Source organism: Scaptodrosophila lebanonensis, unplaced genomic scaffold (assembly GCF_003285725.1).
Source record: "Scaptodrosophila lebanonensis strain 11010-0011.00,11010-0021.00 unplaced genomic scaffold, SlebRS2 tig00000113-arrow-arrow-pilon, whole genome shotgun sequence".
NCBI classification, from domain to species: Eukaryota; Metazoa; Arthropoda; class Insecta; order Diptera; family Drosophilidae; genus Scaptodrosophila; species Scaptodrosophila lebanonensis.
This window is the reverse complement of record NW_022060575.1, coordinates 512,914-535,721: the sequence shown is the minus strand read 5'-3', so window position 1 is coordinate 535,721 and position 22,808 is coordinate 512,914. Positions and strand designations below refer to the sequence as shown.

Sequence of the window (22,808 nt, the reverse complement as noted above, 5' to 3'; positions counted from 1 at the left end):
GCCCCGCCTCCTTCTCTGTGGTACATACATTCTCGCAAAACTAGTATAGCCTTTTACCCTTTGGGTACAGGCTATAAAAATACAATGCACATAAGTATTAGAACAACTCAGCTCAATCAATAATTAAGAATATACAAAAAGGTATTACAATTTGTTAAGCAAAGGTGGCACAATTAATTTTGAGCAATATTTTAACACATTACGCTAGGGGTGTAGGTTCATAATTTAAACAAGAGAGAACGCTACAGTCGAGCAAGCCCGACAGTGTAATACCCTGTACCCAGGTAAACTTCCGTCACTGAGTTATATGCGCCCATAGCAGCAGCAAAAAGAGGAAGAAGACGAGCGAACTTGTTGCTGCAGTTTGTGGGGGTTGTACTGGCGAGAATTTGTTTTGCTAATAACTTTTCTTAGAATTGACCGAATTGAATAAAATTTTATACAACAGTAGACAATTATATATAAATTATGTGTGCAAAGTTTGGTAAATGTAGCATTTGAAATGTGGACGCTATTGACGAAATTCTGTAGCGGGGGAAGGGGGGGAAAATTCCAAAAAATAAAATAAACTCGTCCTTACTCGGACCTAGGAGAACCTGGATGCCAACTTTGGTTATTCTAGCTTTTATAGTTTCTGAGATCCTCGCGTTCATCCAGACGGACGGACAGACGGACAGACGGACAGACGGACAGACGGACAGACGGACGGACAGACGGACGGACATGTCTAGATCGATTTCTCTCGTCATGCTGATCAAGAATATATATACTTTATGGGGTCGGAGATGCTTCCTTCTGTATGTTACATACTTTGCACAAACCTAATATACCCTTTTTACCCTACGGGTACAGGGTATAAAAATCATGCAGACAGACATTTCACAAGTACAAATTATGCTACAAATATGTATTTATAAAAATTAAGAGCGATGCAATTATGGTAACAATACATTATTGACTTTTCCAGATTTATTTATTTCTGCGGCTCTGGACTGGAACTGGGCGAAGCCGTTACTGCTGACTCATTATCCAAATTGTTATTGTCAAGACTATCATGCTGCGGCTCTGGGTCTACCGGTGGTTCCGGTTTGCTTAGCAATACTGTCATATTTTTTAGATTGCTGGGCTTCTCTTCCTCGAGATTGATGTTCAACATGGTGTCGTTCATTCGATGGTAGTGCGGTTTTTGCGATGTGCTAGGTCGTGAGTAGTCCAAGTGATCGTACTCGTCTATGAGGGGGCAGAGGAAAATGTTATTAGATAACAACCATATTGATTATCAAACACATAAACTAGCTAGACAGCACAGATAAGCAAAAAGGGTGACATGGACGTAACGCTTGCTTACCCTCTGGAAACAATCGCTTGCTATAAATTTTCACTATTTCATGTTGGAGTTATGCGTATGGAATATAGTATATTCGATGCAATGGTTAGCTTAGAATATTTACAGCGTGAACAAAATGTTTCACCTACCGGGATCTTTGTATCCCTCTTTCTGCTTGATCTCATCATAGACATGCTCTTCCTTCAGCGGATCCTCGATACTGTTATACACATTCGGATTGGTGAGATCGGCAGTCATGTTTTTCTTTAGCAGTTCGTGGTTGTAGTTGATCATGTAGCTGCCAACTCTGCTGCTGGCGTTTGAATCGTCGCCATAGTCGGGGCAAAGTGAGGCATTGAGATCAAGATTATTCAATTTGGGAGGCAAATTATTGGGGAGCAAGCAAGACTCGGCGTGGTTCATGCCATAAACAGGATTATCGAAGTTGTGATTGCGCTCGGCCCTTGGCCCACTTGGATCGCTAATGTACTGTACATGTGCAATTTCCGTCTTCAGATTTGAAACGCGACGACGATAGTATAATAACACGCCCAAAATAATGAATATCAAGGGCGTAAAGAGCATCATAATCAAGGCAACGCTTGAGCGGTTAGCTGTAAGCATAAGTTGGATATGGCCGATTAAATGTCTTTCTCTTTTAATATTGATTATAGTCACTTACTTTCATTGTCCGCCTCGGCCACGCGCTGAGATGCAATCAGCTCATCACAATTGGGACCTGTGAAGCTGCTGCGACACACGCATCCCTTCGCTGCATGGCAAACGAAATTGGAAGTGGGGCAGGCGCACGAACTCATGCAGTGCTCGCCGTAGAAGCCCTCCGGACATACCTCGTCGCAGCGTATCCCCATCCATCCGGCCAGACAAATGCAGAGACCGTCATTCTTGCGACAACCCTTGTGATTCTGACAACGGCAATGCTGAGCACAATCCGGCCCATAGAAGTCCGTCGGACAGGACACATTGCAGTTAGGACCCGTCCAACCGGGCAAGCAATGGCACTGACCGCTAATGTGATTACACTCGCCGCCGTTTTCGCAGTTACATTTAAGCGTACAGCCTGGCCCATAGTAGCCAGTCGGGCAGGGATGCTCACAGGTAAGGCCAATGTACCCGGCCCGGCAACGTATACCACCCGTGATATGGTCGCAGCTCTTGTTGCCTGCAAAGATTAAAGTATAGTAAGTACATGGATCTACTCCTTGTATATAAAGATAGTGTAATTGGCTTTACTTACCGTGTGTTGACTCTGGACAACGTTCCTTGCATCCCATGCCGTAGAATCCGGGTGCACATGGCTGTGCGCAGTCCTCGCCGGTCCAGCCGGGCGAACAAATGCAGTTTCCAGTGTCGGGGTCGCAGGACGAGTTGTTCAGACATCTGCAAACTTGATCACAATTTTCACCGTAATAACCGCTCGAACAATTCGTCTCGCAATGGACGCCTTTTGGATTTGGACGACGGGAGTTGGATGACACCGAACAGACAAACAGAAGGTGCGAATTACAAATCAAAACAGCAACAAAAGATCATGCAGAAATGAAATAAATAATGGATGTGCAGCTTGGAGTGTTTGTGTGTTAGTGTGTCAATGACAATGTGAGAGTGAGAGTGAGAATAGAAGTTGAATGAGTGCGACCCCCCAACATACCTCCCCAGCCGTTCTTGCAGATGCATCTTCCGTCCACGGGATCGCATGCAATCGTATTGCTGCCATCGCATTGACATTTTTGCGTGCACTGCTGGCCAAAGCGTCCCAACTCGCACTTTTGCTCGCACCTCTGTCCCTTAAAGCCGGCGGCACAGGTGCATTTTCCATTCTGCGGGTTGCACGCGGCATTATTCTGGCATTGGCAGGCATTCTTGCAATCCTCGCCGTAGAAGTTCAGCTCACAAGGTCGATCGCACTTGATGTTCTTCCAGCCGGCCGTGCAGTTACACTGCCCAGTCTCGGGCACACACTTTGCGCCATTCTCACAGTCGCACTTCAGCGCACAGTCCTGCCCGTAAAAGCCCTCGGGGCAGGTCTCCTCACAGGTGGATCCTCTGAAGCCGGGCGCACACAGGCATGTGCCGTTCAATGGTGAACACCTGGCATTGTTCTTGCAATTGCAATTCTGCTTACAGTTCACACCGTACTTGAGGAAGGTGCATGGTCGGTTGCATTGGGCGCTGCTCCAGCCAGGCTTGCACTGGCAATTGCCTGTCTCCGGATGGCACAGCTCCGTATTTTCCATGTCGCACTCGCACGTACTGTTGCAGTCCACTCCGAACTTGTCTTCAGCACAGATGCGCTCCTCGCAGGTCACGCCCCGCCAGCCCCTTGCACAGATGCAGGCTCCAGTGGCCTTATCACAACTGGCGTCATTAAGACAGTTACATTGTTGCGTGCAGTTAACTCCGTAGGTGTTGAAGGGGCACTCTTCGAAGCAACGCTCGCCCATATAGCCGGCGGGGCATTCGCATTTGCCCGTTATATGATGACAGGGTGCTCCCTTGAAGCATTCGCATGTCAGCGAGCAATTGGGACCGTAGCTGCCTGTGGGACACTTGTTGGCGCACACCTCGCCCGTCCAACCGGGCGTACATTGGCAGGCGCCGCTCTTGGACTCACATTTGCCGTCGTTCTGACAACGACAGTCCTGTTTGCATTCGACTCCGTGTTTCCCGTCTGGACAGGACATGTCACACCTATAGGAGGGAGTCTGTTAAGTTCGATCTCAGTGCCTAGCGATCGCGATTGCCACTCAGCAACAGAAGTGGGCCATACAGCCCGTGAAAATTACATTTCGAAAATAAGTGGGACCGTGGGTTATCTTGCTGATAAAGCCCAAAAACCTGACAATTTCTCTTCTCATTCCAAGTTAAATAATTGCTGTATAATTTCTTTTGCTTATTCGACAACATACACACAAATATATTGCAGAGTACTACAGTCTACGAAACCTTTTAGAAAGAGCTTTCATCATGGTAGCTAGGTAGATACTTGTGGCGATAAACCTGTCCATGCTACCAACTAGGAATATTATTACCTAGAAAATATCGTTTTATGCAAAAGAAACCTAAGTGGCAACCGTGTTTGCTGGGATTGCGTAATTTCTCGTTCTGCTCCATCACTTACAATGGACCCGTGAATCCTGGAGCACAGGTGCACTCGCCCGAGACGTGGTGGCAGCTACCGCCGTTCTCACAACGGCACTCCTCCGAGCACTTGGCACCATAGCGATCCGGAGGGCACACTTGACCGCACTTCTCACCCTCATATCCCTTGGCGCATTCGCACTCTCCCGTGTACGCGTCGCAGCTGGCGTTGTTCAGGCAATCGCACTTCATGCTGCAGTCTCGTCCGTATAGGCCAGGCGGGCAATCTGACGGAGAATTGTGGAATTGTGAATTGGTAAGTTGATGTTGTGTTATCAGCCCTTGAGCTTAGTTCGTGACGGCGGTGGAAGTATCGGTGGTACAAGGTGGGTGGTTTAGCGCTGGACAATTACAGTTAGTTCGCTGGAGTGTTTGTTTTTTGGCCACAGGTGCTAGGCAGCTTGAAATAATTACACATACGCCACACGTGTCTAATTTGCATTGCGTGGTAGAGTTAGAGTTTGCAATATAGATAGATTATAGATATGTGTGTATGTGGCATATATAGTGTATGTATATGTGTATGCTGCTATTTGAACATAAAACGCAACACAAAAGCATTTGAACAAACAGAAACAAACAACAGTGAAAAAGCATTTACTTAATGTGCAAGAGCAGTTGGTAAGGACAGGGACTTGGGTTAGACGGCGTCATTGTAAACATATGGTTGTGGTCTCCTCATCAGCTCGCTTTGCTTTTAGAAAAGGGAGTTCATACAAAGTGTATTAAACATTTTCAGGAAGACAATGATGAGGAGCCATGTCATATGTTTTCCTACACACAAATTCACTCAAGGCAGTCCATTATCAAGGCTTATATATACATATAAAGAAGCAAATAAAATGTGGTTAGCTACATAGAAACGTGCCAAAACTAACTTATGTCACAAGCTGGTCCGCTATATCCATGATCGCATTTGCACTTCTCGGGCGCTATACATCGGCCATGCTGGCATTTCTCGCTGCAATGCGGCACGCATTCTTTACCGCTTCGCATGTAACCATCTGTAAGATAACGCACACATATGTATATATGTAGTTATTATTAAAGTTATAAATATACATATAGTAGTTAGAAGACACTCCAAAAAACACTCAGCAATTTCACAAACTTTCATACAAAATTTGAAAATTGTTATTAATTAATGAAAATTTGTCAAGCGAATCACGAAAAGGCACATATTTATGGTGTCTTAGCTTTTTATACCCAAAGAAATACCACTTTTAATAGGCACCTACATAAAAGTACATGATCGATGTCCGTGTCTGTATGTGTGCTACTCTTCTTCAATCATTACTTCAATCGTTAACCGAGTTTACCTATAGCTACATGTGTGGATTATATAGTATAGTGTCATAAAAACGATATGATTTTATACATTAAATTTAATATGAAAATATTCATCTGTACTATGCAACTTCTAATCATTCCTTGAAAAATTTGCTTCGGTTCGGCCACGTATCTGTCTCTTTGAGGATTTTCGCACTGCCTGGCAGCTTAATAGTGTAGTAATGCAATAATGATCATTTGATTCAGCTAGTGTTTTTCTATTATAGCAAGAGAAAAACACCCAAACAGTTGGCTGAAACATTTCACTTTGAACTAAGAACAGTTTACAATATCATTAACCGCGCCGAAAGAGAGATCAGGCTGGAATTGAACAGCTTTCAAGGCAAAGCCTTCTCCGCGGGATTGCTCAATAATTTAAAACAATTGAAAATAAAGCACAAACAAGCCTCAGCCCTCGTGTGGGCTCAGCTCCTAAATACCCAGTACCCATTTAACAAAAAATAAATTTATATCATATAGAAAATGTTATATTTCCAGTCTCCAGAGGTATCCTGTACCCAATATAAGTACATACTTACTAGAATCTCCAAATTCCAATTGTATATAATGGACTGAATAATAATGAATGGTACCACTTTTATATAAGTGCAGCGTTTTACAAAACGGACCTTATACGTTAGGAATCTTTCTATTGTAGGCTATGGCTGATGTTTGCTTTCACGTGACCTGCCATCGAGTCATTGGACTCGCTATAACCAAGGGTTGCCAGATATCCCGTGTATTTGCACCGTACACATGTACAATGCATCTATTATCAAGGCAAAACAAGTCGTTGCAGACAGTTCCGTGTATACGGCGTATAAGCAACGAGAATTTTTGAATGCTGGCAGCTTAATAGTGTAGTAATAGTTTCAAACTCTACTTTTGTTTATTGTGATATTACAACTAAATTATTAGTTGAAAGGGTATACTACAGTGAAAACTCCCTTAATGAACACTTCTTTTATCCGGAAACTTTCTTCGGCGGACACTTTTTCTAAAACATTCGATCGTTCGATACTTCGTTTCGTGCGAATGTATGTAGTTCACAGAAGGAGATGTAGCAGACCCCCAATGTACCTATCCTTGCTCAGTATGGCAAGACGAGTCGATATAGGCATATACGTCCGTCTGGATGAACGCAAGGATCTCATGAAGTATAAGAGCTAGAATAACCAAACTTGGTATCAAGGTTCCCCTATGCCCTAGGTAGATCAAGTCTATGTATTTTATCTGATGCATTAATATTTTATATGTTTATTTTATTTTTTGGTTTTGTGAGTGGGTATAAGATATTTAAGAGTTGGGTCAGATCGACTCTATCATTCTATTTTTGTTTTATGGGCATGTTTTAGTTTTTGGATTTCACATTTTCGGGAGATTTACGCTTTTTTATACTCACCACAACAGTCGCGGAAAATGCGCGTCTTTGATAATGTAGTTGTCTTGTTTACAATCCGATTTTTGATGCGGTACGTAGAGCAGCGTGGAGGTAAACTAACGCACCAGGTATTTCCGCGCTCCTGATATGATTGCCACTCAGTAGTGGTCACTTCCACGTCGTAGCTGCAAGGCAATGAATTCGATTTATATAGTGAGTCTGATCTGAGGATGTTTTGCTTACTTTTCCTTCTTCTTGCATATGTTGGGTCCATTCAGGTCCAATTCGTTGTCTGCATCCTCAAAATTATCGGCATGAACTAACACCAGCAATGCCAGCATTAAGCCGACCCTAAAAATCATATTTGCCCTCTAAGTTGGTGTTCCGGTTTAGCAGGCAGTGCGTCCGTCTAAGCGATGGTCAGCCCACAAATGGGGCTTAATACATGCCACTGAACTGAGGCGTTGCCTTTTAGAGACAATGAATCGTATTGATGTCAGTTGAGTCAGCGATGGCGTATCACCAGGAGACAAAGGCCAAATTCTGCACTCTACAATGGAAAACATTTTTCAATTAGTTTTAAAATTCTTTCATTGTTTCATAAATTAGTAGGCTGGCCGTAACATGGCTAAATTGAAAGGAAAAGATTCATCAGTAAGTAAACAATTTCGACACTGCATGCTCGAAAAATTTGCTATAAAATATAGGAACGACACCTCTAAAAACTTGGACGAGTGACCGTACAGCAAATTCGATAGGTAAGGGATAAAAGTAAATGATTGACAACAGAAATTTACAACTTCTCTGGAACAGAATGCAAAGATCAACCTACCCCGGGGGCGCCTTCAGCGGCACCAGTTTTAATACCGCCACCTACTCTGGCGCCAATTTCAACGCCCAGCACTTCAGCGCTACCAGTTTTAATTCGTCCGCTCTTGCAGGCAATCATTTCGACTCTGAGGGACTAAATGAAATGCCCTTTCTAACACAGGGTCAGTCGCCAAAAAAGTTGATGCGGACTGTAAATCATCGTCGTGGATCCATAGGTGGGGGGTGAGTATGTGTTTTTAAATAGTTTTTAAAGTTCTTAAATACTCCAACCTATTATTTTAATCTTTTTATTGTTTTTAAAAATGTTGAATGATGAAAGTACATTTTTAGGACTTCCAACAACATGAAATTGTCCGATTTTTTTGAGCCATCTTTTTAGCTACAGTTAATAAGCACAGTTAAACAAGCAACTAAAGAACTAAGTACACTCATAGACATGTCTGAAAGTAATAAATCAATGCTCTGTTAAGCACCCCATCCACAGGGGTGCATGCCGGCCGATCTTGCTCGCCAGCACAAATACATTTGCGAACATTGCGTTGCGAACATTGTTTGCGAATATCATTTGACAGAACATTTCGGCAAGTAATTTATCACTTGCTTTATTGTCGCTTTTGCTTTTCCATATCGACGGCTCATTGTGTAAGCATTCTAAAAAATCGAGCATGAATTCTTCGCTAATTTTCACAAGAGTGTATGTTTGGTCAAGCAGCAGGCACAGGCAGACCAGTCGTCCGCAGCAGACGCATAATTATTCATGCATATATACAAATTTTACCTTTCTTTCGAAGCAAAAAGCGCTAAACGTTTAATAACTCTTATGTTTGCTTTGATCGCGCTCAATAATTGCTCTCTTTGTACATTTCCTTTATTATCCTTTTCTTAGTCTCTGCTGCTGCCAGTGCAGCTGAATGCGAAGTTAGTTGACGTAGGTTCGCCGTGCGAATCTAACGCTGCTAGCTGTGCACCGTTACTTTTGCGCATACTGTTTAAAGGCTCAACTATTTGAGTTGGTAGCCTCTTAAATTCGTGTATATTAATTCGGTTTATAGACAAACATAATTGGCCCCGCGGTTAGTAGTGGGTCGCTGCCGGTAGAGCCCGTGAGTATCGTTGGTCGCTGCCGACAGCACCAGATTGTCGTATGATCCGGCCTGCGCTCGGCTTCTGCCGCCCGGCTCGTACGACACTCTGCTGCTGTCGGCAGCGACCCACGGCGAACAACAGTCAGCTCACACTGCCCATGACCTCTGCCAGTCGGCAGCGACCCATGACGATCCGCGGCAGAATTTCTCGTGGGTCCGAATGAGTTTTGCTCGCATTTTACGAACCCTACCTACCCTACTATATAGATTAAGTTCATGGTTTATTTTTCAGTATGGAGGATCAACAAATGTCCAATCACTTGACGACACCTCAGCGAGGTGGGATGTCTTATAGTCCACAACGCGTTCCAGAGAAGAACACTTTCAATGGCCACTACGAGGGCGACATATCCATGTTCCCGTCTGGCTCTAAGCTGGGAAACATCATTAGTCAGAATGCTTCTTGTCCATTGATGTGCACAATGAATAATCACCCCCAGCGACAGGATAAGCACAGTAACCAGGAGCAATTGCATGAAACCGATTCTGAGTCCGAATATTGCGCACAGCTTGAGAAAGTGCAGAGGAAGGAGAACACAGAGACGCGTTTCGGTGGCTTCTACAATTTGCTGATGTCTGGCATGCAGCCGCAGCGACAGCAGCAGCTGGAGCTGGCATTGCAGCGTTGCCAGACAAACTCCTTCTGCAAGTGTCTGCTCATGCTGCTGCAGTTTCTCGGCTTTTTGTTAGGAATCATGCTCGTATTGGGATTACGTCTGGCTCATGCGACCTCCAAGCTGCGCTTTCGCTTGTGGCGCAGCAAGTTCTTTCTGCGGAGCGCTATGCGGGAACTTATGTGGCGCATGACTAATGCAAAGACCAACGACACCGTGCTTTTTTTCATTGCTGTGGTGGCGACGCCCTGGTTGTTCCTCATCGGATTGATTGGCTTCGTGATTTCGATTTTATTCCTAGTCCATCAGCACCTATCCGAGCTATTAAAACAGCTGCGACTGCGCCTGCTCTACTGATGTGGGTGTGGCTATAAAAGCCAACTATTTTACACATGATGTTTAAATTCCAAACAAAGCAAACAAACTTTTAAATACTTGAACAAATACCAAAGCACTTACCGAAACACCCAAATACCAAAATACTCATGCATTGCAGTGCGTCTTACAATTAGAACACATACAAACAAAAATATATTTTGTGTTGCAGCAACGAAAAAAAAAAAACATTATACATTTTAAAAAGCATCCACTCTTTTTGTTTTTCATTGCTCATACACTGCGCAGCCCCTACATTTTACTAAAGCTATTATTTGGCAATAATATTTATCATCACTGGTGTATATTTATTCTAGTTATGCTAAAAAGGGCTCCCCACCAACAGCCAGTTTTTGCGACGATATCTTTGGGTTTTTCTATCTGAAAATAAATCCTTCATCATACAAATAAACTTTCTATTTGGTTTGAAAACTTGTGATAAAAATTATCACAAGTCTATATAATTAGCACTTCAATGCAAGTATATTCTTCACATCTACAATGTATAACGACGGATACCGTTGATCTGTTTTTTATTTTAATGAGCAATCAATGTGCAAAGAACAAATTTTTGTTTAGAACCCCTAAGGTGCGTTCTTTTATTTGATTTATTAAAGAGGCGTGAAGAAGTGGTTTGTAAGAGGGATTAGTAGACGCTAAGTACAAAATGGAGTTTTAGTCTAAGTTTAGCAACGAAGGCATACGATCCAATTTTGGGTTACTTTTATAATTTGATTTTTGTCAAGTGCTATTATGTTGCATATTCAAGATCAGATTTGTTTGTATCTTGTAATTTTGTGGAGTAAGCATGCTTATTGTCCATGTAAGGATTTGAAGTTACACATACTTTAGAAGAGATAAAGACCAGTATACAAATATATATATATGAAGGGACTCAACTTTTAAACCTTATACCCATTCCCTAAAAAACCACAAAAAAATTAATTAATTAAATTTGTTATTTTTTTAAATTTAATAAAGTGTCTATGCATGACTATGAATTCGAATATATGTGTAGTACAGAGTTGAGCCAAAGCAGCAACAAACCCAAAGCTGCGGAATTGGGGAGGGAGTACACTTTTGGCTATAATTTCCTGCACATTCGACCTCGTCGTGCTGATCAAGGGTACATAAACTTTGTGGGGTCTTCCACGCCTCATTCTGTGTGTTCCATGTACACTCGCACTATAATGATTGCATGTTTGTCCTCTTCATAAACATCTATGCTGGAATACAATTCTGGACAGTTGTTTTGCAAATACTTATGTAGAGTGATTTCTGTATCTGCAGCTCTGGGTTTGTTTATTATATATAATATATAGTATGATAAATACTATGTGCAACAACAAAAGCATTTCCGTTGCTCATCACCATCACCAAGAGCAGCTGCTTTATCAGTCGCAGTAGCAGCAACAGCCGCAACTGTAGCCCCACTGTATTCAAGTGGAATAATTTACTTTCAATTAGTGTCGCTGCACTTTAAGCTCACGCACATTGGTCTGCCTTTGGTCACAGCCTACTTGGTGTTTTCATAATTCATACACACACACACACACACACACACGTTCATACAATATACAAATTGTTTACTTTTATATCATATCATATCCGAATGAATGCAATGCGTATGTACACTGTGTACATATGTATGTGCAAGTGCGAATAAAGCGCATATACTAAAATGCGTCATTTATCCACTTAAGCAGTATGTAAATACTAAAATGTACATGTACTTCAAAAATATTAGCTGCAAATGTTTTTAAGACAAAAATGGAAATTGTATATACATTTATATATATTTAAGTTGATATGGTTTAATAACCTGTACTCTTTATTGTTAACTAATTACAGATACACACCAATTTATGATGCCAATTTTTGTGAATAAATGAAATGAAATATGAATATATGTAAATATGTATATAGTATAGTGCTATTAAAATGATTGACATTTAGTTTGTCCGTTGCTGTCCAGATCTATTTAAGCGTTTTGATTGTTAAATATTTGATAATGATAGGTTGAAATGGAGTGGTTTTTCTAGTCCGCACACTCAGGCTAAACTGGCCCATTGCACCATTTTATCGGTCTATGTCCGCCTTAAACCACCGCGGTGGTGCAAATGTTATCTCCTTTTTTGGTATTTCTTGGAGATTATTGGGCAAGGGTCCTGGATTTGCCTATATTCGAATCAACTGCCTTAAGTGCGGGTTTGCCATTTACTATGGACGGGAGTATCACTACAGTGATCTGAAAGAAGGAAGGAGTGGTTTACCCGAAGGTTCGGGAAATAGATCTCCCCCCGACTGTCCCATCACCCATCCATCCATCCGTAGAAACGCTAATAGCGCTGTATCGTGTATGTGTGAGACTTTCCCCTTCTTACCGTATAGGTATTACTAATTCTTTGATTGGAGACATAGCCTCCAAGAATCTTGCGACTTTAACCGTTCTACTAGTGAGCAATTGGTTGACGGACTTTAAACAACTGCTTAGCATTATTTGTAGCCACCACATCATTATCTTATTAGAGGGAACTAAAGTTAAACTGGTTGAATTAAGTTGATTCATACCTTCAAGAACAATAGAAGAGCCTGAATTATCAGAAGCGATACGTATCATAACCACGACATCAACAACTTAAAAGGAAAGCCTCTTTATATACAGTTTCAAATTTTCAATTCCAATAGAAAGCCAAAGCCGAACAATAGAGGCATCCGATTTGAAATATGAATGCAAGAAACACGTACATATGTATATGTAGCAAGCACATCAATAGAAAAATGCAAAATGAGACCCTAATTAAACAGGTCAAGATTACCAGTGACCTCAAGTATGTATGTATATGTAGTATATGTAGGACAATACTACAAATACCAGGGGCACGTTGCGCAATAATTTTTACAGGTGTCAGTACACCTGACATTGCTTAGCATCTGAGACATTTTTTAAAGTTATATACATACATAAATCTATTTATCTATCTATAAAAAATGGAAGAATGTATCTATGTATATATATATTTTCCGTATAGACTCCGAAACAGCCCAACCGATGTTGATCAAATTTTGTGGCTATATTCAAAATAGTCCAATGGGTAATCCTATGGCGATTCGTCAATGCAATTAACCATCGCTTTCTGGCCTATTTCTGCTCATTTTAATATGTTTGAAAATAATACAAACTCGTATAGCGTACACACGTAACGCATCTTTGTGCAAAGTTTGGTGTCTCTAGCTCTTATAGTCTCTGAGATCCAGGTGTTCAAAGGGACGGACAGATGGACAGACAGACAGACAGACAGGGCTAGATCGACTCGTCTTGTCATGCTGATCAAGAATATATATACTTTGTGGGGTCTGCCACACCTCCTTCTGCCTGTTACATTTTTCTTCTTCTTACATTTACTTCCCGCAAACCTAATATACTCTTAAACATTTCATGTACAGAGTATAAAAATGTCTTATTTAAATGAGTATTACAACCTTAACCAAGTTCAGTAGTTTTCAAGCAATAGAAATAGAAATACGAACTTATTTTGGTTATATATATTAAATACGTATATAAGTACAAGTATATGAAATTTAAAAGGGTATATTCGGTTTGTGCAAAAACAAAAATGTAACAGAGATCTGTTGCATCCTCTCTTGTTTTTTGTAAATATTTCAGGCAATTTCTTCGTAATATTATCCATAAGTCCATATTATTTCCATACATTCAATAAATCAAAGTCCAATTCAAATACATACATACCTCAGTAGTTTGTATGTACATACATACATATATGTACATATGTATATGTTTGCGAGTGAGATAATTATAATAAACTTCAATACTAATAAGCAAGAACACAATGTTAATAGTTAAACTATGCCATTACATTAGTAGTACATATACATATTTGTGACACATAAGGCAGGTATGCCATTGTTTGACTTTGGGAAAATACCAGCAATTAACGTTTATTATACCGATGGTACATGTGATTATATGTAACATGTAATAATAATTATATATTAGCTACGTCACTGCAAAGATCCAATAAAATTATTGCACTGCCTTTTGTAGACTATTTTTGTAAACCTAAATCACGATATGTGCGGTTAAGCGAATCGCGTGTCAATGTTTAAAAAGGTGCAAGCGTCAACAATGAGGCAACATTTTAACAGAATGATGCACGTGCGGAAATAATATTATTTGACAGTGAAAAGGACACGATGTGGCTTTATGACGAGAATTGAGATGTGCTTTATGGAACATTGCTTTTAAATATTTAATTAGGTCGTGCCAGCTCGAAGCTTGAATACCCATATAACTTAAATAAACCTTGTAGAAATGTTTCCTATGGCGCCCGTAAGCCGAATTGGATTCAGATTGAGGTGCCTGACGACAAATAGGTCCTAAGCAAAATTAGTACATGGTTACGATATCAAAAAACAATAATGTATTTTGATTTCTGGAACGACCGGTCCTATAGTAAATATATAAAGTAGTGAGGCTTCATATGATTTGTTATAATTATAAAATATAATGTGATATAATTCTCAAAATATGTGTTCATATAGACGAACACGTCCTATCGACTCGATTTGTTTATTAAAACCTCAATAGGTTTTCAACCTTTAGACTCGACATGCTACTCGGCGACCTCCACATCCAGTGCTGTATTCATATATTATTTTACTTGTAGTTTTAACTTCTTATCTTAAGAAAAAACATCGAATAACAAAAAAGTTCTTGTTGCTGATAAGTCAATTCCCAAAAAATTAAGGAAATCATACATATACTTACATAATAGTGTTTACATATTTTGAGCATTGTAAAAGCATTTATTTACATATATACTGAACAACTATTAGCTTTATATGTGTGTACTATTTCGTAAAAGCACAAGCAACCGAAGCTGCGAAATTACAAGCAATCTGTTCATAGAATGGATTACCCATGCGAAACAACAAGACGATTCAGTTTTAGGTACTAGACACGAAAATGACACGAGAGTGACTAATAGATGATACACATGCAGGTATACACACATTTTCACATTTGGGTAGTGCCGTTTAGGATTTTCCGTAGTGAAGACTAGACGAAACGAAACGTGACCAACAGACAGACACGCACCCTATACCCATAGAAAACTGAAACTAAGAAAAAAGAAATGGTTTTTGTGATAAATACGAGTATGTGACCCAGGCAGCAATCACAGATGTTATCTCTGGGATTATCAGAGAAATTTAGCTCAATGTCCGCTTAAACTGTTCAAAGACTGCTTTTAGAAATGCCTGACTATAGTGTGCAGGGTATGAGCAGCTCTCAATCGACTTGCTTTTGTTTTCGCGACTTATTTTTATTTGTTAATGTTGTTGTTGAATTTATTAGCTAAAAGAAAATGACAGGCATGAGTCACACACTCGTGCCGATAATAAGAAACTAGCCACCACCGCAACCCCCACGGCCCCTATTATTTTGTTCGTGTAAATAGTATTGGTTTTTTCAATGAAAAATCTGAAAGGCTTTCCGGTTATTCATTCATGAACAGCAGCCGCAACAGTCACAATAACAGCATCTGGTTTAGCAAATGCGCCCATAATTCATTCACCGAACAAGTTTATCGTTTTTATTATTTTATATTGAAAAGTAATTATGCACAGTTATAATATTAAGTTTTGTATTGCCCATACGGTTCGTCAGACTATTTGTTTAGGGTGATACGTGGAAGTGTCAACACTCTTTCCAAAGAACTAACCCGATCGCAAACACTCCTCCTGCATATAAGGCTTGGCCTTATCGCTTGAGTCCGTTTAAATAAAAATAAAACCTTAATCATCGCAATTTACTGGATCGTTGATTGTTCGAAATTTCACGCTATATTGCAATGCTAAGTTGCAATCTCCTGATAAATACTTAGTATATGTACTGGAAATACTCGTATGTGTAATCGGGGCCTTTTAATACATCATACACATCAATTGTTAGAAAGACTGAAAGTGGCAACAAACATACATATAAAGAACAAGAGAGTACGCTACAATCGAAAGAATTTTAATTTTTGTTAAAATTAACCGATTTAAGTTACATTAAATTAATTAAAACAATGTAGTAGAGAGAGAGAGAGAGGGGGGGGGGGGGGGGGGGTCCAAATAATAACAAATAAATAATAAACTCTGACTTATTTATTTATTTATGTCAAAAAAACATTGACTGTCGACATAGGAAATAGTACATACAAATTATAAAAAGCATCTTATAATCAAATTTCAATAATATCTAATTAACGCCTCCGACCCGGTGGAGGAATATTATTTGCCCTTCGGGTAGCTGTGCCCCGTCTCACAGCCAAGTGTGGTCAGAGGCGTTAATAGATCTACCGAAAAAAAAAAGAAAAACTTAACAGAGAGAAGCTTAGAAATACTTAAAAGCTAATTTTAAAATGAAAAACAAGATAGAACGCTACAGTCGAGCAAGCCCGACAGTAAAATAGCCTGTACTCTCCACAAAAAAGAAATTAAAAAAAAAAAAAAAAATTAAAAAAAAATTAAATTATTAAAAAAAAATGAATGAATTAATTATCGAAAAAAAACTCAAACTCGTACTTTCTCGGTCTTAGGAGAATATGGAAACCAAGTTTGGTTATTCTAGCTCTTATACTTTCTGAGATCCTTGCGTTCATACGGACAGACGGACGGACGGACAAGGCTATATCGACTCGGCTTCTCATCCTGATCAAGAATATATATACTTTTTGGGGTCTGCCACGCCTCCTTCTGTGTGTTACATACATGCGCACAAAACTAGTATAGCCTTTCACCCTTTGGGTACAGGCTATAAAAATTGAAATCTCAGACCCGGTGGGTCTGCACCAAAATTGGTGAATGTGGACTCAACTGCCTCCAAAATCCAGGCGTTCATCCAGACAGACTGACGGGCATGACTCTATCAATTCGGCTCGTCATAAAAAGGGGTAGTGGGAACGTCGTGTTTATTTATATAAGCTATCTACCATAGACCACATGATAACAAGAATAAATTATCTTGGCATGTTTGCCTTTTTTACGAAATCGACACTTAGTTCTAAAGCTCGGGAACTTCACACTGATATTATTATGAAATATGAAAATATCACAAGTCCAGTCTTCCTTTCTAGATAACGACAACTACTGAGAAAAGCCTTTGTCGTTTTTCTGATCCATGCTTAGCGACTTCAAAAAAATTAAAACAGATTTTGCGTTCTTGTTCAAATACAAACATATTAAAGGCGAATATTTTTTGATAATCTTATGCTAGTTTCCTTTTCATACATTTATCTTTTCGGTGACATACATATGTATATTTTATGTAAGTACATACAGTGAAAACTCTCTTGGACGGACACTCCCGGTCTGCCAATTTTTGTCCGCTCAAGGGGATACTTAAATACTTTATACGCCGATCGAATGTTTTAGAAAAAGTGTCCCCTGAAGAGAATGTCCGGATAAAAGGAGTGTCCATTAAGGGAGTTTTCACTGTATTTATACACACATATGCGTATTTAATGAATGAATGTGTGTGCGCGTCTGTCGCTGGACAAACCATGGAATGTCGCAGTTAATAAAAACTAAACAAAGACCATCGCGTATTGTATAAATAAGCAAAAGCAGCCTTACTCATCAGTTTTAATCTGTATATGCAATGTGTACTGAGCTTAAAGAAAACAAATCTGAAGCGTATTTTCATTATCGTATGTATTCGAAGTAATATAAAACTGTCGATGCAAGTGTTTTCTGCACATTTTCATAAAAAATAGCCATAAAAACTGCTATTGCAAAAATGTTAAAAGGCCAGTAATTAGAATACAAATGGTTCACCAAGGAACGTGACCAATAGCGTAATAAATGGGAGCAACTGTTTACTTGGTTCATTTTTAAATCGAAATAAAAGCAATGAAGTAACAAACAATTGGACATTGATGTTCGATTAAGAAATACAAGCGCATTTTTACATATGTAGGTATAGGAATCACATTTCATTATTGGGTTATTATACACGTATGTACATATACTCGTATATGTATGTAATTATAATTATTTTTTTAGGCAACCAACATTTTTTATTAACGTTTTTTCTATAAGTAATCGGAAAGAAACGTAGATTAAAAGTCCCATTTAATACGTGTTATAGTTCATATAAAATACTTAAACGAATTACATTTTATTAAAGTTATTCCCTTACAAGTTTTCATTATTCTTACTCACTACGTATGTATGTCTTGATTAAAACTCGGTTTTTGATGGAAAAAAGTAATAGAAATTGCTTCTTTCCATATGTCACATACGTTGAGATATACATACATATGTACATATGTAGCTTTCAACCTTTGGGTACAACACACTTAAAATATAACGATTATGATGATGATGCCATACGTACAAAATGTAAATGTGGAAATGAAATGCGCAAAGTCTAAAACCGTGACACGTACGAGCAACACTTTTGCACACGTAAGCACAATTTACAAAATAAAAATAAAAAAATATAAACAACAGTAATGCATTTTTCATACCCCGGCACATGAAATAAAACCTTAACACCACCTTCGCGTTGATCAATTAGCAAACGATTGTAAAATTCTGGTAGCAGTTGCTTGAAATAAAGAGCAATTTACACAAAATTGCAACATTTTTCACGGAATGAAATGACTTTAAAGTTGATACCAAGCATGCAACCATTAAATACAGGGAAATTGTTGCCAAGATGGCGACAGCAGTAGTCGAGAGGAGCTTATACCCTAAGTCGGAATTATGCAGTAAGAAACGAACGGTAAATATTTGTACTTTTCGTTTCTTAGACACACATGTTTATGAATCTTGCAAATAACAGATTTAGTTCTAATATTTCGTCTATAGTATAAGTATGTATGTATACATTTTCATCCTATAACAGAATTTAAAAGGTTGTATCCTAAACTGAGATATATAAGAAAGATATTCAACTGTGGCTGCACTTTTCATAATCATACGAATGTATATCCGCGCATTATCTAATGCTCTTCATTACCGCTGAGACAATGGAAATTCAAGATATGTATGTATGTATATTTGTAATGGCTGGCATCCTAATGAGACTGTTGATTTTAAAATTGAGTGGCTGTGTCGGTGTCGGCTGGGTCTCGTTCTCGTCTCTCATGGTTATCCGATTTGATAATGCACATGCCTGTAAACTGTGTACGTTTTCTACATATGTAAATATATACATACATATATGTATTTATGTGTTTGTACATATGGATGTATTTGCAAGTGTGCATATTCTCATATTTAACTTTAAAAGGATCGTGCTCGTGGCCAATTTTTTAAATATATCATACAGAACTAGGGTTTTGTCAGCCATTAATCGGATGAGTCAATCATTTGTTGTACATGCAAAATACAAGCATTTCTTGAGTGCATTGCACTTTTATAGAATACAGAAATTTGCATTCGTAGTTTTGAATGTCAAGACTTATTATGAGCAAAGCTTTGCATGTTTTGCAAAATGGATCTGCTCGTACTGGCCAGACAAGGCAATTTCCAATGTGTGTGTGGGTGTCAAAACTGTAGTTTACAAGTGGTCTTTTAACGATCCGCTAAAAAGTAAATGCTTAGTCCAAATTTGTAGTCCAGCAAAGAATAAAATTGTTGTGCTGGTACCTCTGGTGTCACTGGCAAGATTAGCTGTTTATCTTTTTTTTATATTTGCTCATTTGCTAACGACCTTCTTTCTACGATCAAACAAAACTTTTTCTCCAGCATTTAGTGAAATTAGCATAGGGGAGTAATTCAAGGGGATTCACAAAAATTTAATGTTTAGCAGCAAAACAAATAAGTTGGTTGTACAAATTATCTTATCTATAAATAAAGATAAAGTATAAAAACCTTTAAGTGGACAAAAAACTGATTATCACGACGTGTTCAAGTGTGTAGTATGTTCGTATGCATGTATGTACTTGTACATATGTACAATGTACTATATACTTGTATAGCAAATATATTTTACAGTATGCCCACACATACATAATATGTATGTATGTACAAACGTGAGAAAAGTTACATATGACATTTGAATACTTGTCTAAATCGAACCACCCCTATAAAACGTTGTCGTCTTATACTGACTTTTTGTGAGGCTGACAACTACTATATACTGAGCTCTATAGGAAATGGATGGTATTCATAGCTACCAATTAATCGGGGTTTGTTCTCAACATTGATACGCCACCATCTGCTGGCTACTCTAGCAACTGCAAATACAACTAATCATTCATGCGGGATATTATACGGCGAGTGGTTTGACTTAAAGAGAGTTTCTAATTTTCGCTTTTGCGAATTTTATTTGCTTTCACCGCTTCGCACAGAATATTCGAGTAGACTTTCTTTTGAGGCAAAGAACAAGCAATCAAAATAAAGTTTAAAAGAGCGTTCGCGACTCGCTAACCAGAACAGGTTTCCTACCTTATTTAACACGCTCAAAATAAAACGCTAATTGACACGCACACAAAGGCATGCGGCAATAAACAAAAGCAGGTATGCACACACACATACACATGATAGAAGTTTACCAACACACTCAACGTATCTATACGTTGCCGTAAACAACAGGTAACTGGAACTTTCGTAAACAGCTGAGATAATAAATGACACATTTTCAGGTGTAACTGCAAACAATTTTGCATGGTATGTTTTTTAAAAAATGATGTTATCACTTTAGGCAATTAGAAAATTACCTTTTTTAAGAACACATCTGAGCTCTCTGGATGGCTTGATGTTCTCACTCAAAGCCTATGCGAAGAATGCACTCACAATTTGACTCATACACACACCTTTTCAGCAATTAGCTTTTAAAATTATTGCACTCGGTTTGCGTTTGCTTATATATTTGTACATATGTACACATGTACTTCAATTTTGCGAAGCCATTTTTGGAATATATTGCGGAACATACCGTATTTTATTTTTAAATGCTTATAGCATCAGCGATTTCTTTTGCGTATGCTTTGCTTCACTTTCATCTTGTGGGCACCAACACAACAAAAATAAAATTTGCACTCAAAACTTGTTTTGCATTTTGGCACCAATTTTCCGTAACACGATTTTCTAATAGTATTCAATTATTTTAAATTATCAGATTTTAGTGATGAAGTTCTCACGCGTAGGTAAATTTCTAAAATACATACATACATATACTCTCTCATAAATAAACAACGCAATTTGTTGGAACTAAAAGCAAAAGCACTTCAACTTTAATCTGGTTTCAATTGGGCCAATTCGGTGCGTTTTGTCTACGCGGCAGCACTTATTTAATTCAATTATGTCTAAACACATTCACAAGATACTTATATGTTACAAAACCTCCGCATACTCAGCGACGTGCATTTAACTCTATCGACGCCCGAAACGCATCTAACTAAAAGTATCACTCGATACTGTGGAGTCGATAGTTGATAATTATGATTTTCGATAACATATATCGACCTAACAGATACGCAACTGTTGAGTGGACGTCCATTTATTGTATAAATTTAAAAACGGCAAGTGAACCTAACCTAATATAGAAGTAAAAAATAAAATGTAAAAATTAGGTGGTAGAAAACATATATTCAAATATATGTTTGCAAATATGTAATAAAATCAGGTCCGTAACTCGGTGCTCTTGTTGGCATAACGTCACAGTCAATTCTGGGGCGTAGCATAATGTTTACATTGTATCAAATGTAAAGCTTCACAGGCAATGCTGCCATTTGGTTATGCTGCATCGCGCCACAAAAAATGACTACAAATGTAGTCACCAAACATGTTTATTTTGTATCCAATTGCGAGAAATCATCAAATCATCGCGTCTACTTGTTTTAATACCTACTCCTGCTCCTATTAAATGCAGAATAGGTAAAAGATACTATCTAATAAAATACACGTATCGACGCAGTACATTGTTTAAGTAGATACATTTTATTCAGCATTTTTATTTTCCCTCTACTTAAATATAGTATAATGGCAATATGTTCATGTTCGCACCACCAATATGATATTCAACCATCAGAAAGCAACCAACTGTTTCGGTATTTAGTCTAGCCAGACTGTGTTGCCGTGTGGTTATTCGTTATGTATTTCCAAAACGTTGGATTTCAAATTCAACGCGCCATTCAATGCTACCACTTGCTTAAACAGTAACACCCATGATCCGCATGGTAAGTAAGCTTTTAATGCGAAACCACCTTTCCATCTCTTCTCTTCAGAAATTCTTACGAATGTTTGAATATTAATAAATAATTAATTCAGTTTGTGATAAGTAGAAATTAAATATTTCATAAAAATAAAACCAACTCTTGCAACCTTTGTTGTTTCAGATATGTGCAAATACAAAGGCCAAGCAATATTTGTGTTCCTGTAGCCCTGCCGGTGGCAATTTACAAGAGATGGCAACGCTAAACCTAGAGAGGGGTGAATTTCATCACTATTATATCACAGTGCGTGAAATATGTGTTCATATATAAATAATTATATATTAATAACAATAATTTATTTTTAATAATATAAAGTATGAGTTACAGCGCCGCCAGTCCGTAGGCCAGTTATATGTCATTATAAATGTATCTATGTTGTTTAGTTTATAATTTGTACCTAGTGACTTGCAT

At 38.7% G+C, this 22,808-nt stretch overlaps 2 protein-coding genes across 7 annotated transcripts; one reads left to right on the top strand and one right to left on the bottom strand.

Moving 5' to 3' along the window:
- Positions 1–886: 886 nt before the first annotated feature.
- Positions 887–21,558, bottom strand: LOC115628285 (protein draper). 6 transcript variants are annotated; one of them, XM_030524322.1, is made up of 11 exons: positions 20,901–21,558; positions 7,443–7,749; positions 7,221–7,384; positions 5,368–5,493; positions 4,470–4,716; positions 3,000–4,039; positions 2,586–2,792; positions 2,010–2,510; positions 1,477–1,941; positions 1,349–1,381; positions 887–1,230 (listed from the first exon to the last, which is right to left on the bottom strand). In XM_030524322.1, exons 2-11 carry the CDS (start codon positions 7,559–7,561, stop codon positions 974–976), a joined length of 3,159 nt encoding a protein of 1,052 aa, XP_030380182.1. In that variant the 5' UTR covers positions 7,562–7,749; positions 20,901–21,558; the 3' UTR covers positions 887–973. The 6 variants fall into 6 exon arrangements, with proteins under 6 accessions (XP_030380182.1, XP_030380177.1, XP_030380176.1 ...); XM_030524317.1 differs by lacking the exon at positions 1,349–1,381 and having other exon boundaries at positions 20,901–21,270; positions 21,351–21,558; XM_030524316.1 differs by lacking the exon at positions 1,349–1,381.
- Positions 7,865–10,374, top strand: LOC115628286. Its single transcript, XM_030524323.1, has 3 exons — positions 7,865–7,957; positions 8,013–8,252; positions 9,408–10,374. The coding sequence occupies exons 2-3, from the start codon at positions 8,014–8,016 to the stop codon at positions 10,144–10,146; spliced, it is 978 nt and encodes a 325-aa protein (XP_030380183.1). The 5' UTR covers positions 7,865–7,957; position 8,013; the 3' UTR covers positions 10,147–10,374.
- Positions 21,559–22,808: the final 1,250 nt, after the last annotated feature.